The 17,344-nt window shown below is 49.0% G+C and overlaps 1 protein-coding gene across 1 annotated transcript in view; it reads right to left on the bottom strand.

Moving 5' to 3' along the window:
- Nucleotides 1–17,344, bottom strand: part of LOC140404258 (stereocilin) — a 131,475-nt gene that overhangs the window by 100,961 nt on the left and 13,170 nt on the right. The window contains exons 2-6 of the mRNA XM_072492590.1: nucleotides 16,112–16,136; nucleotides 11,403–13,266; nucleotides 8,131–8,193; nucleotides 4,422–4,532; nucleotides 1,115–1,279 (exon numbers count right to left, since the gene is read on the bottom strand). Of these exons, the coding sequence (XP_072348691.1) occupies nucleotides 1,115–1,279; nucleotides 4,422–4,532; nucleotides 8,131–8,193; nucleotides 11,403–13,266; nucleotides 16,112–16,136 (2,228 nt within the window). The remainder of the gene's footprint in view (nucleotides 1–1,114; nucleotides 1,280–4,421; nucleotides 4,533–8,130; nucleotides 8,194–11,402; nucleotides 13,267–16,111; nucleotides 16,137–17,344) is intronic.

The following is a 17,344-nucleotide window of genomic DNA, read 5'->3' as shown; positions in this document are numbered from 1 at the left end:
CAGTGCGGCACTCCCTCAGTACTGACCCTCTGACAGTACGGCACTCCCTCAGTACTGCCCCTCTGACAGTGCAACACTCCCTCAGTACTGCCCCTCTGACAGTGCAGCACTCCCACAGCACTGACCCTCTGACAGTGCGGCACTCCCTCAGTACTGACCCTCTGACAGTGCGGCACTCCCTCAGCACTGACCCTCTGACAGTGCGGCACTCCCTCAGTACTGACCCTCTGACAGTGCAGCACTCCCTCAGTACTGACCCTCTGACAGTGCGGCACTCCCTCAGTACCGACCCTCTGACAGTGCGGCACTCCCTCAGTACCGACCCTCTGACAGTGCGGCACTCCCTCAGTACCGACCCTCTGACAGTGCGGCACTCCCTCAGTCCCGACCTTCTGACAGTGAGGCACTCCCTCAGTACTGCCCCTCTGACAGTGCAGCACTCCCTCAATACTGCCCCTCTGACAGTGCAGCACTCCCTCAGCACTGACCCTCTGACAGTGCAGCACTCCCTTAGTACTGACCCTCTGACACTGCAGCACTCCCTCAGTACTGACCCTCTGACAGTGCAGTGCTCCCTCAGTACTGACCGTCTGGCAGTGCAGCACTCCCTCAGTACTGACCCTCTGACAGTGCGGCGCTCCCTCAGTACTGACCCTCTGACAGTGCGGCACTCCCTCAGCACTGACCCTCTGACAGTGCAGCACTCCCTCAGTACTGACCCTCTGACAGTGCAGCACTCCCTCAGTACTGACCCCCTGACAGTGCAGCACTCCCTCAGTACTGACCCTCTGACAGTGCAGCACTCCCTCAGTACTGACCCTCTGACAGTGCGGCACTCCCTCAGTACTGACCCTCTGACAGTGCGGCGCTCCCTCTGTACTGACCCTCTGACAGTGCAGCACTCCCTCAGCACTGACCCTCTGACAGTGCAGCACTCCCTCAGTACTGACCCCCTGACAGTGCAATTTCTGATTGTGGAACTCCTGACTCACAGGGAGTCCGACAGAATGACCATTCTGAATCCCAACAATCGGGGGGAGGACACGGCAAGTGTTCGATTAATTTAGGTAAACAGGGCATGGATTTTTCACACCTTTTGTTGATGAACTCACACACTGTCGTTCAGGAGGAGGGACACTGGGAAACTCTGGATGTCGGACACCGCCATGAAGGGAATGAACTGGGACAGGTCCACAAAAAGCTCAGGGGTCACTCGGGGAAACGTGTGCAGAAAGGCAGCGGTGAGGGTCTCCAGAGCGGGCTTGTCTTGCTGGGAAAGCTGAAAAGGACAAAAGTAAAAACTGTTCAAAAACCTCAAAAAGTTGCCTCTCAGTCAAGCTTCTTGGTTTGTATTCGGGGCATTCCGAATATCCCCATCTCGATCATTAATGTACAAATAGCACAGGGATCCAGCAGCGATCCCTGTGGAACGCCGCTGGTCACTGGCTTCCAATCACAAAAACAACCTTCAACCAACACCCTGCCACGAGGACAATTTTGGATCCTATTGCCCTGGATCCTGTGGGCTCTTATCTTCTTGATCAGTCGCCCACGCAGGACCTTGTCAAAAGCCTTAATGAAGTCCATGTAGAGACTACATTAGCTGCACTATCCTCATCGACACAGCTAGTCACCTCCTCAAAAAGTTCAATCAAATCTGTCAGGCATGATTTCCCCCTGACTAAGCCACGCTGAATGTCCTTGAATAATCTTTGCCTCTCTAAGTGGAGATTGATTCTGACCCTCAGAATGTTTTCCAATGATTTCTCAACCGCTGATGTTAGACTCACTGGCCTGTAATTAGCTGGTTCCTCCCTCCTTCCCTTCTTCAATAATGGGGTAGGGTTAATCGACCAGGAGGAACACATGAAATACCGAATGGGGTAATCATAAAGAGGCAGGAAGTACTCGAAGGGTTGGAATCCTTGAAAGTTGATAAGTCGCCAGGGTCAGATGGATTGTTTCCGAGGCTGCTGAAGGAGGTCAGGAGGAGATAGCAGATGCTCTGAGGATGATTTTCCAATCCTCATTAGGTACAGGGGAGGACTGGAAAAACATAAACATAGGTTTCTCCAGTCCTCTGGGAGCTCTCCGTGGTCAGAGAGCATTGGAAAATTAATGCCAGAGCCCCTGCAATCTCCTCCATTGCCTCACACGGCAGCCTAGGATACATTTCATCTGGGCCTGGGGATTTATCCATTTTAAAGCCCGTTAAAACCATTAACACCTCCTCCCTCTCAATGCTAATCTGTTCAATTATATCACAGCCTTGCTTTCTATACCCGCATCGTCTTCCTCCATACTGAACACACATGCAAAATACTAATTTTATCCCTCACCTATGTCTTTTGGCTCCACACACAGATTGTCACTTTGGTCCCCAATAGGCCCTGCTCTTGCCCTGATTATCTTTGTGCCATTGATGTACTGATAAAACACCTTGTGATTCTCTTTCATTTTCCCCGCCAGTGTTTTTTCATGCCCCCCTTCACTCTCTTGGTTTATTTTATTAAGTACTCCTTGCACTTTCTAAACTATGCGTGGGCAGTGTGTGAGGGGAATGGTGGGTGTCTGGGTGGGGGTGGGTGCGTGTGCACGCCTGGGCATGCATGTGTCTCCTTAACACCTGAAACATTGAGCACATCAAAGGGTCCAGATGTGAAAACCAGCACCTGTAGTGAATCGGACCAAGTTAGATGTTCGATAGACAAAAAGACATGGGTAGAAATTTGTATTAGGAGATATTACATGATGCTGGTTCTGTTGTGGAGCATTTAAACTAGCGTAGCAGGAGCATGGGATCCCAGCAATGGGATCAGACGGTCAGATTCAGATCAGGAAAATGGAGGTAGAACATTAGTTCGTGATGTAGAAGATGTTGTGATAGACTTGGAATTACAAGAGAAGCAAAGTTTAAAAAGTGTTGAGCAAGGGAAAATGATGGGGTTAAACTGGTTATATTTCAATGCGGGGAGTATTATACACAGGGTGGATGAGTTAAGGGTACAGGTAGACACCTGGCAGCAGGATGTCATTGCTGTATGGAAACCCGGTTAAAGGAGGGGCAAAATTGGCAGCACAATATCCCTGGTTATAGAGACTTCAGACACAATAGAGTAGGAGGTAAAAAAGGAGGGGGAGTAGCACTAATGGTTAAAGAATCCATTTCAGTTGTGAGATGGGATGATACACTAAACGGGTCAACAAACGAGCTTTATGGGGTTGAGGTGAGAAATAGAAAGGGGTAGTTACACTCCTGGGAGTTTACTACACCCCCCCCCCAAAATAGTGAAAGGGAGATAGAAGAGCAAATATGTAGACAAATCTCTGCCTGGAAGAACAAGAGGGCAATAATAGTCGGGGACTTTAACTATCCCAATATCAACTGGGAATCAAACAATACAATGGGAGCTCAGGGAGAAAATCTTATGCAGTGTGTCCAGGAAAATATTTTCAACCAATTCGTGATGAATGCAACAAGACGTGATGCAATTGTGGACCTAGTCTTGGGGAACGAAGAACGGCAAGTGGATGAAGTGAGAATTGGCACCCATATCGGGGATAGTGATCACAATTCAGATTCAGGATTACCCTGGGAAAGGACGGAGATGAAGCAGGAGTAAGAATGTTGAACGGGGGGGGGGAAGGCAAACTCTGCGGGAATGAGAAGGGACTTGGCTGAGGTGGAATGTCCAGCGTTGCGAGAGGATAAATCTGTGGAAAACCAGTGGGAAGCACGAAAAGGAGAGATCCTAAATGTACAAAGTAGACATGTCCCCTCCAAGAATAAGAGCAGGACTGCCAAATCTAGACCCCTCTGGTTTCTAGGGGAAGATCAAACAGAAAAAGAAAGCTTATATTAGATAGGTACAAAGAACTAAGCACAGCAGATAGCCCAGACGAGTATAGACAGTGCAGGGACGAAGTCAAAAAGGAAATAAGGAAATCAAAGAGAGAGCGAGAAGAAGATTAGCGAGTAAAAGTTAAAGAAAACCCAAAGATGTTTTACCAATATATTAATGGTAAAAGGTTAGTTAAGGAAAATGTGGGACTTGTAGGAGATGAAGAAGGAAATTTGTGTGTGGATGCAGAGTCTGTGGGAAGGGTTTTAAACGTATATTTTGTCTCCGTGGTTACAAAGGAAATAGATGATGCAGATATAGTCGTCCAGTTAAAATGAAGGCATTGCTGGATTGGGAATTAGTGTAGGTCAGTGATCACAAGGTGCCAAGGGGTATGGAGAGAGGGCAGGAATATGGCATTGAGATAGAGGACCATCTATGATCGTGTTGAATGGTGGAGTAGGTTCGAAAGTCCGAATGGCCTACTCTTGCTTCTATTTTCCATCACAGTGTTATTCCAGATTATTCCTGGGCATGCCCAATGCCAACTTTTTGACTGCTGCCCCACTACGTGCCCACCTGGAGCTGACGCCATCTCCTGTGCACGTGTGAGAGCAGTTTCTTGACACTGTCGTTTTCAGCTGACAGAAGGAGCTTCTGCAAATTCTCCCGCGGCATCCGCAGGTATTCCTGGGAATGCAAAAAAAAAAAAGATAAACGCCCAGAGACAGAGTTATCGTCGTCATCGGAGTCCTAATCATTCCACACATACCCACACACAGGGGCCTGGGTTTAAATCCCACCCTATAGACATGGGAATGCAGGCTGGCACTCCGAGTGCAGTACTGAGGGAGTGCTGCACCGTTGGAGGCTCTGTCCGGACGCGATACTAAATGGAGCCCCTTGCTTGCCCTCTCCGCAGTTGGCGGTAAAAGATCCCATGGCAGGGTCGCGAGGAAAAGCAGGGGACGGGTGGTTAGGAGCCGGGGTTGGAGGGGGGGGGGTCATTCCTCCTCTGTGTCCCGGCCATTATCGATCTTTCAATCGACATCACAAACAATAACGGATCATCTGGTCACTCTCGCTCATTGTTGGTGTGGGATCTTGCTGTGCGTAGATTAGCTGCTGTGTTTCCTCCATTACAAAAAGGGACTATGTTTCTGAAGTACATCATTGGCTGTGAATCGCTGTGGGATACCCTGAGGATGTGAAAGGTGCTACAGAAATTCAAATGTAGTTTTCCTTGCGGCTCTCGGTGGCTTGTTGCACCTTTCCAACCATCGTCAATTGACCTCAGGATTAAAAAGCCTAGTAATGTTGGGGGTTGGGTACAGCTTTGCAGGGGAGAGGGGGGCCAGGGGGAGACGGAGGGGGGGGGGGGTGCGTCACACCCTCTGACTTGGCCAAGTATCAAATCCAGCTTCCCAAGTGGCCAGTGCTCCCTCTGCTGGACAGTGCATGCGCTCCAGGACATCATCAGGATAGAGTGACGGAGCCACACAGCCCAGAATCTGAACAGTGATGAGCTCTGAGGTCAAATATCCTGATGATACACACGTACGGCCCAGAAAACAAAATCCCATTTGACTGATATCCCAAAAGCATGTAGACCTCAGCCTAGCCTGGGATAGAAAATGACACCAAACTGAGTGATTTATCCACCTGGTTAATAGTTAATTAGAATTACATTCAATAATTTAAGAGGTGGCAGAGGCAGGAACCCTCAACGTTTAAGAAGCATTTTGGTGAGCACTTGAAACGCCACAGCCTACAAAGCTATGGATTGAGTGCCAGTAAATGGGATTAGAATAGATAGATGCTGGATGACCAGCACTGATATGATGGGCTGAAGGGACTCTTTCTAAGCTGCAAGACACTATCTGACTCTGTGACCCCCCCCCCCTTAATGATTAAAGAGACTGTGTTAAAGGTAGCTCATCGTAAACTAAGTGTTGTTTTGTGTGCTGGTATTTTATTAATAAGCTGCACTGTTTTACTGTGATACCAGAGTTTGGTTTCTGCTATCCCCCTCTGGATCCAAGCCCAGCCCTTGGCAGGGTTTCCCTGTTCCGAATTTGCCCCGTTATCGGTGTGCGTGTGTGCGTGCATGTGTGCGCACATGTGTTTGTGCATATGTGTGTGTGAGTGTGTGTGCGTGTGTGTGTGTGTGTGTGTGCGTGCATTTGTGTGTGTGCACGTGTATGTGTGCCTATGTGTGTGTGTGTGTGCGTGCATGTGTGTGCACATGTGTGTGTGCATATGTGTGTGTGCGTGCGTGTACGTGTGTGTGCGTGCGCATGTGTGTGTGCGTGCATGTGTGTGCATATGTGTGTGTGTGTGCGTGCGTGTGTGTGCGCATGTGTGTGTGTGTGTGCGAGTGTGCGTACGTGTGTGTGCGTGCGTGTGTGTGCGCATGTGTGTGTGTGTGCGTGTGTGTGTTTGATGTGGTGTAATGCCCCTCAAGCTATACGCCCTTGGTGCCAGACTAACGACCTGTCCCAGGGGTAATTAGCTACAGGGTTTGGAAAGGTTGAGAGAGAGAGAAATGTGATGGGTTTCATGGCACAAAATAGGAGAGGAAATGATGGGGGGAAGAAACAAAAAGAAAGGTCTTGGATAGACAAAGCATTTGTTCATTATATGGTTACTTACACTCACTCTGGACCTCACATTCCCATTCCCTTCGCCTTTTCTTCTTTGTCCCCGCCTGCTACCCTACTCCAGACGTCCCCTTTTGCCCCCCCCCCCTCACCAACAGTATTTCTACCTTCGTCACTGAAGAGTTATATTTAACTCGAAACTTTAACCCTGTTTCTCTGTCCACCAATGTTATCGGACCTGCTGAGTTTATCCAGCAGTTTCTGTTTTTAGTTCAGATTTCCAGCATTTTCCACAGTATTTCTGCTTTTATTACGATACGCTCAATATCAACTCCCACAGAATTTACAGCAAGGTTAGTGATCAGGATCTGAAAACTCGTCTGGTAACCTTCTTCCCTCACCTGAGCTCATTGAGATTTGGTTTCGGGTTGAGAGATATTGACTCAGACCAGGGATGGAACCAGGACACGTTTAGGCAATGATTTTATCGAACTGATCACGACTGAAACTGTTTCATTAAACAGCTGATTAACAGGTCATAGAACATACAGTGCAGAAGGAGGCCATTCGGCCCATCGAGTCTGCACCAACCCACTTAAGCCCTCGCTTCCACCCTATCCCCATAACCCAGTAACCCTACCCAACTCCAAGGGAAATTTTGGTCACTAAGGGCAATTTATCACGGCCAATCCCCCTAACCTGCACATCTTTGGACTGTGGGAGGAAACCGGAGCACCCGGAGGAAACCCACGCACACACGGGGAGAAGGTGCAGGCTCCCCACAGGTCAACCTCCATTTCTGATTCCCAAGTGTTAGCGCAATAGGAAACATTTTTGCCGCTGAATCAGACAATTGTGAGTTTAAACCCGTCGGGCAGCACGGTGGCACAGTGGTTAGCACTGCTGCCTCACAGCACCAGGGTCCCAGGTTCGATCCCGGCTTGGGTCACTGTCTGTGCGGAGTCTGCACATCTCCCCGTGTGTGCGTGGGTTTCCTCCGGGTGCTCCGGTTTCCTCCCACAGTCCAAAGACGTGCAGGTTAGGTGGATTGGCGATGATAAATTGCCCCTTAGTTCCGAAAAGGTTAGGTGGGGTTACGGGCTTTTTAAAAATAAATTTAGAGCACCCAATTATTTTTTGCCAATTAAGGGGCAATTTAGCGGAACCGGAGCACCCGAAGGAAACCCACGCAGACACAGCGAGAACGTGCAAACTCCACACGGACAGTAACCCGGGGCCGGGATCGAACACGGATCCTCGGCGCCGTGAAGCAGCAGTGCTAACCACTGAGCCACCGTGCTGCCCTTGGGGTTACGGGGTTACGGAGATGGGGCGGGGAATGGGTCTAAATAGGGTGCTCTTTATGGGGGTGGTGCAGACTTGATGGGCTGAATGTCCTCCTCCTGCACTTTAGGGATGCTACGAAAAATCAGTCTGACCGGTGCAGTACTGAGAGAGTGCTGCACTGCCAGAGGCATTGTCTTTTAAATGAGACATAAAACCCAGAACCCCATCCCCCACACCCCAGCTACGTGTTCTCCCCTGGCGGGGCTGGGGAGGCGCTGAAATCTCCAATCACACCGACGGGATGGGAAGATTCTGCCAACGTGAACGCCTGCCCTCGCATTTGGAATGAAGAATCCCACGGTGCTATTTAAATGAAGAGCAAGAGGGAATTGGCTCCTTACCTGAAAAAGGACTCTTAGAGCTGGTGAATCATCTTCACTCTGTAACAAATCCCAGAGGACTGGCTGTGGGGATAAGACAGGCAAGATTGTAACAATATTTGATAGAGATTATGATGCTCAATCAGTAATTACTCACTCCCCCACTCTGATTTTTGTTCTTTCTGAAAGTGCTGACACATTCCAGGATGCAGCTCCTTGTCCGGAATTAATCCCCTGCTACCTCACCCTTCAGGTGCGAGTGTAGAGTAGACAGTGAACATTGCCAGACTATTTGGCTGCAGGAGGCAACACATCTCCATGTACACAAGTGAATGCTGTTGCAAAGTGCGGCTGCTCAAATGTCAGATATAAAAAGGCTTGTTTGTATTCAAATACAGCCCCCCCCCCCCCCAACCAACAACACGGTAGCACAGTGGTTCGCACTGTTGCTTCACAGCTCCAGGGTCCCAGGTTCGATTCCCGGCTTGGGTCACTGTCTGTGCGGAGTCTGCACGTTCTCCCCGTGTCTGCGTGGGTTTCCTCCGGGTGCTCCGGTTTCCTCCCACAAGTCCCGAAAGACGTGTTGTTAGGTGAATTGGACATTCTGAATTCTCCCTCGAACAGGCGCCATAGTGTGGCAACCAGGGGCTTTTCACAGTAACTTCATTGCAGTGTTAATGTAAGCCTACTTGTGACAATAATAAAGATTATTATTATTAGCTTCATGTCAAAATTTGACACCTTTGTTCACACACAAAACAGTGATTCTTGGGAAAGATATTGGACGAATGATTTGCTTCCCAGGCCCCAGTGTCAATTGGTGCCTTTGGAAGGAGCAGGGTTTTCCCGGCATTGGGGGTGTGACCTTACCAGCGCTTTGAGTAGCTGTCTTTTGGATGAAACATTAAACCGAGGCCCCTGTCTGCCCTCTCAGGTGGACGCTAAGGACCCCAACACCACTGTTTCGAAGGTGAACGAGGAACGTTCTCCTTGATATAATGGCCAATATTTAAACCCCACTCATTGGGCGAGATTCTCCGACCCCCCGCCGGGTCGGAGAATCGCCGGGGGCTGGCGTGAATCCCGCCCCCGCCGGTTGCCGAAGTCTCCGGCACCGGAGATTCGGCGGGGGCGGGAATCGCGCCGCGCCGGTTGGCGGCCCCCCCCGCGCGATTCTCCGGCCCGGATGGGCCGAAGTCCCGCCGCTAAAATGCCTGTCCCGCCGGCGTAGATTAAACCACCTACCTTACCGGCGGGACAAGGCGGCGCGGGCGGGCTCCGGGGTCCTGGGGGGCGCGCGGGGCGATCTGGCCCCCTGGGGGTGCCCCCACGGTGGCCTGGCCCGCGATCGGGGCCCACCGATCCACGGGCGGGCCTGTGCCGTGGGGGCACTCTTTCCCTTCCGCCTCCGCCACGGTCTCCACCATGGCGGAGGCAGAAGAGACTCCCTCCACTGCGCATGCGCGGGAATGCCGTGAGCGGCCGCTGACGCTCCCGCGCACGCGCCGCCCGGAGATGTCATTTCCGCGCCAGCTGGCGGGGCACCAAAGGCCTTTTCCGCCAGCTGGCGGGGCGGAAATTCGTCCGGCGCGGGCCTAGCCCCTTAAGGTTGGGGCTCGGCCCCCAAAGGTGCGGAGCATTCCGCACCTTTGGGGCGGCGCGATGCCCGTCTGATTGGCGCCGTTTTGGGCGCCAGTCGGCAGACATCGCGCCGTTTCCGGAGAATTCCGCCCATTATCACTAAAGCAGCTCATCCCCTGATTGCCACATTGCTGTTTGTGGGAACTTGCTGTGGGCAGACTGACTGCCGTGTTTCTTACATTCCAAACGTGGCTGCACTTCAACAAGTACATCAGTGACTATAAAGCGTCCTGACGTTGTGAATGGTGCTATAGAAATGCAAATCTCTCTTCCATCCTCTTCAGTGAAATCACCACTGATAACTTGTTTGGGTGACATGAGAGGGAGATCATTAAATGGGTCATAACTCCAAAGATTATCAGTCCAATATTTTGAACTGACTTCCATCATCCTCGAGTAAGTTAAATTCAAACACTTTATGAGATTATCACACATTTCCCTGGGATACGTTAGTTGTGTCTGCTACAGAGCTAAGGATATACATTAATTATTTAGCTTATGGACCGAGGCGAGTGAAAGTTAGTGAAATATCACAATTTGTGTCATTCTTTTCTTGTCTGTGTAATATATAATCTTCACAATTATATATTTTTTAACTGACACAATGGATGTCTGATTGACGTTACTATCTGCACAGACAAAACGTAGGCCTGGGAGATTGATGTATCTTCAAATCCTTGTTCCCATTAATTCTGGCCTATCTCTACATGCTGCTACTAACCCACCTTGAGGTCATGATCTTGAATTTCATAGAATTTTACAGCACCGAAGAATATCATAGTGTCTGTGGCAGTTTCTTCAACAGAATTATCCAATTAGTTCTACCTCGTGTGCTGTTGCCCCTTTACCTGGCAAATTATTCTCTGTTAGGTTTTTATCCAATTCTTTTTGAAAGTCACGATTGAATCGGCTTCCACTGTCCTCTCTGGGAGCGAGTTCCTGATCACAACAACATGCTGTGTTTAAATAATCTTCACCTTTCCCCCCTTTGACTATTTTCTCAATTATATCAAAACTGTGCCCTCGGATTACCAGCGGAACTAGTTTCACCTTATTTATCCCTCATCGCATTACATTTCTCCTTAACCTTCTTGGCTCTAAAGAGAACAGTACCAGCTTCTCTACAATTGAACTGCCTGGTACAATTCTGGTAAATCTCCTCTGCACCCTCTCCGAGACCTGGACATCTTCTGAAAATGTGGTGCCCAGAATTGAAAACTTCCACCTGGTGCCTAACCATTTTTGGAAGGTGCGTATCAGCCAATGAGGCAACAACATCATTACATTCAAACAGGACAAAGTGACTATCCGAGACTTTGAGGCCTGGGATTCCTGGGACTTTTGGAGCCTTGCCCCTGGGGATGGGCTGGGTCTCGAGGAATCTTGTTCCAATAACACTTTACTGGTGAGTCTCACTGGAAGCAATGTAAAGAACTGGTTGTTAAATGCAGTATCGCCCCAAAGTAGTTAGTTTAGGTAAGTGTGTTCAATTCTGGGAACCAGTGACTAGGAATGATGTCCTTAGAGATGAGTTTCACCAGAACGATGAGGGATTTCAATCCTGACTGGAGAAGCTGGGATTGCTCACCTCAAAGAAAGTTAAGGGAAATTCACCCCAAGTCACAATCACATTGTTGTACCCTATTGCTTACACTGAAGCAGTTGAGAAGGTCATTTTTAAGGGTTCCATTTGTCTCCTCCTTCAAGTAGCTGTCAATAGTCTGTAAAATACTGATAGAAGAATTGGGATTAAAAGACGCCCAGAATGAAGCATTGTCCGACAAGCTGGACAGAAGAATGGCTTCACTCAAAACCTCTTGGACTTCGTCCTCACTGTGATCCAGGCTAGAAAAATCCAGGATGTAATCAAAGACTTGGAGAATATAGTTGGCATTCGAAATCCAGCTGAAGGCCTGGTCCTCGCATTGGTTAAAACGGTCGAGAAGGTCGACCAGGAGAGCGGTTGGGTTTTTACAAAGTTGAGTTGCGTTGAAGCCCAAAGGTATTGGCAGCTTGCCCAGCCAATGGCGGATAAAACACTCCCCATCTTGTGGCGGAATGAAGGCTTCGCAGTAATTTACAATCCAAGGGTGTGGCTGTGAGATTTGAGAATAAAGAGTGGCATTTTGGCAAATGACCTCCTTTAACCCTTCACCATCCAGATCTTTGCAGGTTGCTAGAAGGCCGCCATTGAGGAACATCTCGTATGACCAGGATTTGTAATCACATGTCAATGGATCATTTCCGACACTCAAAGAATTCAGCTCTTCTCGCACCTGACCAAGGAGGTAGCAAAACTGAATTAACCAGGACGTGATCCCTTTGTTGACCTTCAGAGATGTCCCATTGGTACAAATATTGTGGATGTGAGCGGTGACATTCTCAAATATGCACTCCTGCAGATCATTGATGGTGACATTTGACATTTCAAACAATCGGTGACAATCGGTATTCGAAGGGAGCAATCCCTCTAAGCTGCTGATGGTGTGCGCGCAGAAAAAACTACGCCAATCACCAACCCCACTCACGTCCCTCCGAAATGTATCATTGGAGCAAACATATTCGACGCCAAGATGAAGGATGCACTCCTGAACCTCGTCCATTTCAATACTCGAACTCCGAAACACTAGGTCACACTTGTTGTGAACAATATTTTCTTCTTCAGAGTTGGTCGATAACCGGGAACAGATTTGGTTAATCCAGGATTCAAGGACACCGAGAGTCTTTAGCAACCTCATTTGGGAACAAAAGTAGTTGATGTAATCAGTACCGTTCTTATCGCCCGCAATTAAAGAGATTTCTTCCAAATTCAGTCCTTTTAGCTGACTGCAAAGATTAATGATCATCCTTTTGTCTCCAACTACATTCTTCAGGAAGGTTGCATTGGAGCAGAGCTTGTGGATATAATCCGTACTATTGGTAAACAGACACCTGTGGATATCATCTGGGCTTACACTTGCAATCGTGGACAATCTGTCGCAACTACCAGTGGAGGTGCCAACTTTCCTTGCCCCGCTCTGCAGCCTGGCACAGAGCTGGAGAATCCAAGGCTGGTTGAAGTGTTTCTGACTCAACAGAGAGCTGTTGCTGCAGATGGTAGAGTTGAACTCCGAGGTGTAAAACTGCCTGCAGACCTGAACCCAGTAAAGATCCTCCTCGACTGCGGCAAGGTACCAGGCAGCATCCGAGCAGGCGACGCCAAGGTCTGGGGGTGTCTGGGGCACGGCTGTGGTCTGGTTGAAGAGGTTGCAGTAGAGGTAGAGAGTGAAGTTGGATATCCCGGGTAGATTGGGCTTGGAGTCATTGCAAACTGCCTCCAGCGTGCCAGCCCTGGGGAAGTCACTGTCATCTTTCACAGACTTCTTCGATCTCTTCGAAACTTCACGGGAATTTTTCCGCGTCTGTCGGACTTTGTCCCTCAGCTGGCTACAGGCTAGAAAAGGTGTTTCTGTCAAAATTCCTCGTGAGCTGAAACCCAATATTGGAGTGTTCCACGTGATGTTGTTTCTGATCCCCCTGGATTTGGAATACAAAAAAAGCTAGGAGACAAATCCGAATATCCGGAATAGGAATTTTTGCAATAGGTTCATCTGCAGGTCAAGGATTTACAAAATGCAAATACCCGGAATACAACAAGTCAAAAGCGAGACGCAAATGGAGCACGTTGTTACTATTCATCAATGTTCGCAAAGGAAAATATACCTCCTAAAACAGTAACACACATAAAAAGGCTTATTAACTCCAACCTTAAAATATCCACCAAACAACCCAAAGATGTGCAGAGTAGGTGGATTGGCCACGCTAAATTGCCCGTCAATTGGAAAAAATAATTGGGTACTCCTTTTTAAAATAAATTTAGATGACCCAATTAATGTTTTCCAATTCAGGGGCAATTTACCATATCCAATCCACCTACCCTGCACATCTTTGGGTTGTGGGGAGTGAAACCCACGCAGACACGGGGAGAATGTGCAGACTCCACATAGACAGTGACCCAGAGCCGGGATCGAACCCGGGTCCTCAACGGCGTGATAATTGGATAATCTAAATTTATTTAAAATAAATAAATAAATAAAATATCCACCCAAAATAAATCTCCAAAATCTTAACACACCAGCAATCCCAAACCCCAGAATGGGGATTGAATGAAAAAGGCCCTAAGAAATAGGAACAGAGGGCAGCAGGGTGGCGCAGTGGTTAGCACTGCTGCCTCACGGCGCCGAGGTCTCAGGTTCGATCCCGGCTCTGGGTCACTGTCCGTGTGGAGTTTGCACATTCTCCCCGTGTTTGCGTGGGTTTCGCCCCACAACCCAAAGATGTGCAGGGTGGGTGGATTGGCCACGCTAAATTGCCCCTTAATTGGAAAAAAAAATGAATTGGGCACTCTAAAAGTAAAAAAAAAAGAAATAGGAACCGGATTAAACCATTCGGCCCTTTGAACCTGCTCCTCCATTCTTTAGAATCGTGGCTAATCTGACATTCCGCATGCCCACTTTCCTGCCCTTTCCCCTGAACCTTTGATTCCCTTACTGATCAAAAATCTGTTAATCTCAGCCTTAAATAGTCACAAGGGCCGGGATTCTCCGAAACCCCGGCCAAGTGTTGACACCGGTGTAAACACTGGAGTGGTGTACGCCGGCGCCAAGAGGCCTCCTGGCCCAGCAGTCTTCAGGGGGCCAGCACGGCGGCGGATTGCTGCGCGCTGCTCCGGCGCCGTAAGGCGGCCCTGCGCGGCCAGCGCGGGTCTGTGCATGCCCGCAACGGCCGTCTCCGCACCAACGCCGTGCAACATGGCAGAGACCTACATCGGGCCCGCGCGGAAGGAGGAAGGCCCCCTCCAGATCGTGGGCGCCCACCGATCGGAAGCCCCCGATCGCGGGCCTGGACCCCGTGGAGGGCCCCCCCCCCCCCGAGTCGCTGGAGAATTGCGTCCCGGCTTCAGGGGAGGCCCCCCCGAGTCGCTGGAGAATTGCGTCCCGGCGTCGGAGCAGCGTGGGCGGGCATTTCCCCCCGTCTACGCCGATTCTCCGACCCGGCGCAGGCTCGGAGAATCCCGCCCAATGACCCTGCCCCCAGATCCCTGTGGCAAAGAGTTCCAAAGGCTCAACCTCTGAGGGAAGAAATTCCTCCTCCTCTCAGTCTGAAATTGGCTCCCCTTTAGAGACTCTGATCTCTGGTCCCAGACTCTCCCACGAGGGGAAGCATCCTCTCAGCATTTACCCTGTCAAAGCCCTTTAGAATCCGAGGTGTTTCAATGCGATCACCTCTCATTCTTCTAAATTCCAATGGGTGGAGTCCCAACCTGTTTAACCTTTGCTTACAAGACTCACCCCCCATACCGGGGATCATCCTAGTCATGGTCTCTTCATTGAGGCTATTCACTTGTTCTGAGCCACTGTTTGAGGCAGTGAGCTAAAACACTCTGAAATGGTTTCCTTACTGTGGTTAGGAATATGCTTCTTGCCTCTCTAACCCCACATACTAACGCTGGGTGAAGGAATGATGTAACAAGACCAGAAAACGCTGGACAATCTCAGCAGGTCTGACAGCATCTGTGAAAAGAGAAGGGAGCTGATGTTTCGACACAATGACTGATCTGCACAGTCATCAACGTTTAGCGGAACAACCTTGCATTTTACTTCGGGAAGTGGGATGTGCCAATCGGGAAGTAGGCGACAGGGTGGGAAAGGTGCCTGGAGGAAGATGGGTTTCAAGAACGTTTGTGGAGATGTTGAGAGGTTACAGGTAGAATCCCAGACTACAGGGGTCGTACAGCATGAAGGGTGCATCACCAATAAGGAAGCTATAGTCTATCGCCTATTAGGTTTGGATTTAAGAATGAGATCCAGATGCTTTGTCATTTTGTGTTTCAAGCTTCTCATCATGCTGTGGGCTGCACAGTAGCACAGTGGTTAGCACTGTTGCTTCAGAGCTCCAGGGACCCGGGTTCGATTCTGGCTTGGGTCACTGTCTGTGCGGAGTCTGCACTTTCTCCCCGTGTCTGCATGGGTTTCCTCCGGTTTCCTCCCACATGACCCAAAAGACGTGCTTGTTAGGTCATTTGGACATTCTGAATTCTCCCTCCGTGTACCCGAACAGGCGCCGGAATGTGGTGGCTAGGGGCTTTTCACAGTAACTTCATTGTAGTGTTAATGTAAGCCTACTTATGACAATAATAAGAAGAAGAATTCAGCATGTTTTGGAATCACATTATAACGGGTCATTTCCAACAAACCCTCAAAGCTGCCGTGGATTTATCGGATGAAGGGAGTGTCGGGTGTTTAACAGGGAATGCTGGAGAGCTTTAGTTCAAATTCATGTTTTTTTTAAAAGCCAACGTAGACACGAGAAGTAAACTTACCACAAAAGAAGTTGTCTCAGATCTCCTGGAAGAAAGGAGAGACATTTAAAGCTTTATCTGCACTGGTTTCCATATCATGACATATTCACACGTACAGTGGTTAAGACCATTTCAAATGTTATCTACAGAAATGGAAGAGTGTCAGGTGTAGGGACAGCGGTAAGGTCAGGGGGCAGCGGCAAGGTCAGGGGCAGCAGTAAGGTCAGGGGGCAGCAGTAAGGTCAGGGGGCAGCAGTAAGGTCAGAGGACAACTGTAAGGTCAGGGGGCAGCAAGGTAAGAGGGATCATAAAATTGGAACCTTTCTGTTGAAAAGACAAAAAATTGTGAGGTGGGTTATTAAAGATTAGAGAGTGCAAACAGGAACAAATTATTTGTAACATCTGGGGAACTTCTGGTTGAGTAATGTGGAGGAAACACATATGGTGCTCCCCCCGGCTAATTTTCATAAATTGCTCTTCACTACTTTGATTTTTTTAATTTGCTTCCCCCCAAATCTTTTTTTTTAATAATAAGAACATAAAAACTAGGAGCAGGAGTCGGCCATCTGGCCCCTCGAGCCTGCTCCACCATTCAATGAGATCATGGCTGATCTTTTGTGGACTCAGCTCCACTTTCCGGCCCGAACACCATAACCCTTAATCCCTTTATTCTTCAAAAAACGATCTATCTTTATCTTAAAAACATTTAATGAAGGAGCCTCCACTGCTTCACTGGACAAGGAATTCCATAGATTCACAACCCTTTGGGTGAAGAAGTTCCTCCCAAACTCAGTCCTAAATCTACTTCCCCTTATTTTGAGGCTATGCCCCCTAGTTCTGCTTTCACCCGTCAGTGGAAACAACCTCTCCCCATCTATCCTATCTATTCCCTTCATAATTTTATATGTTTCTATAAGATCCCCCCTCATCCTTCTAAATTCCAACGAGTACAGTCCCAGTCTACTCAACCTCTCCTCGTAATCCAACCCCTTCAGCTCTGGGATTAACCTAGTGAATCTCCTCTGCACACCCTCCAGCGCCAGTACGTCCTTTCTCAAGTAAGGAGACCAAAACTGAACACAATACTCCAGGTGTGGCCTCACTAACACCTTATACAATTGCAGCATAACCTCCCTAGTCTTAAACTCCATCCCTCTAGCAATGAAGGACAACATTCCATTTGCCTTCTTAATCACCTGTTGCACCTGTAAAACAACTTTTTGCGACTCATGCACTAGCACACCCAGGTCTCTC

This window comes from Scyliorhinus torazame, chromosome 30, assembly GCF_047496885.1.
Source record: "Scyliorhinus torazame isolate Kashiwa2021f chromosome 30, sScyTor2.1, whole genome shotgun sequence".
In the NCBI taxonomy this organism is placed as follows: Eukaryota; Metazoa; Chordata; class Chondrichthyes; order Carcharhiniformes; family Scyliorhinidae; genus Scyliorhinus; species Scyliorhinus torazame.
Note: the sequence above shows the minus strand (reverse complement) of the source record. Positions and strands in the feature narration are given on the sequence as shown.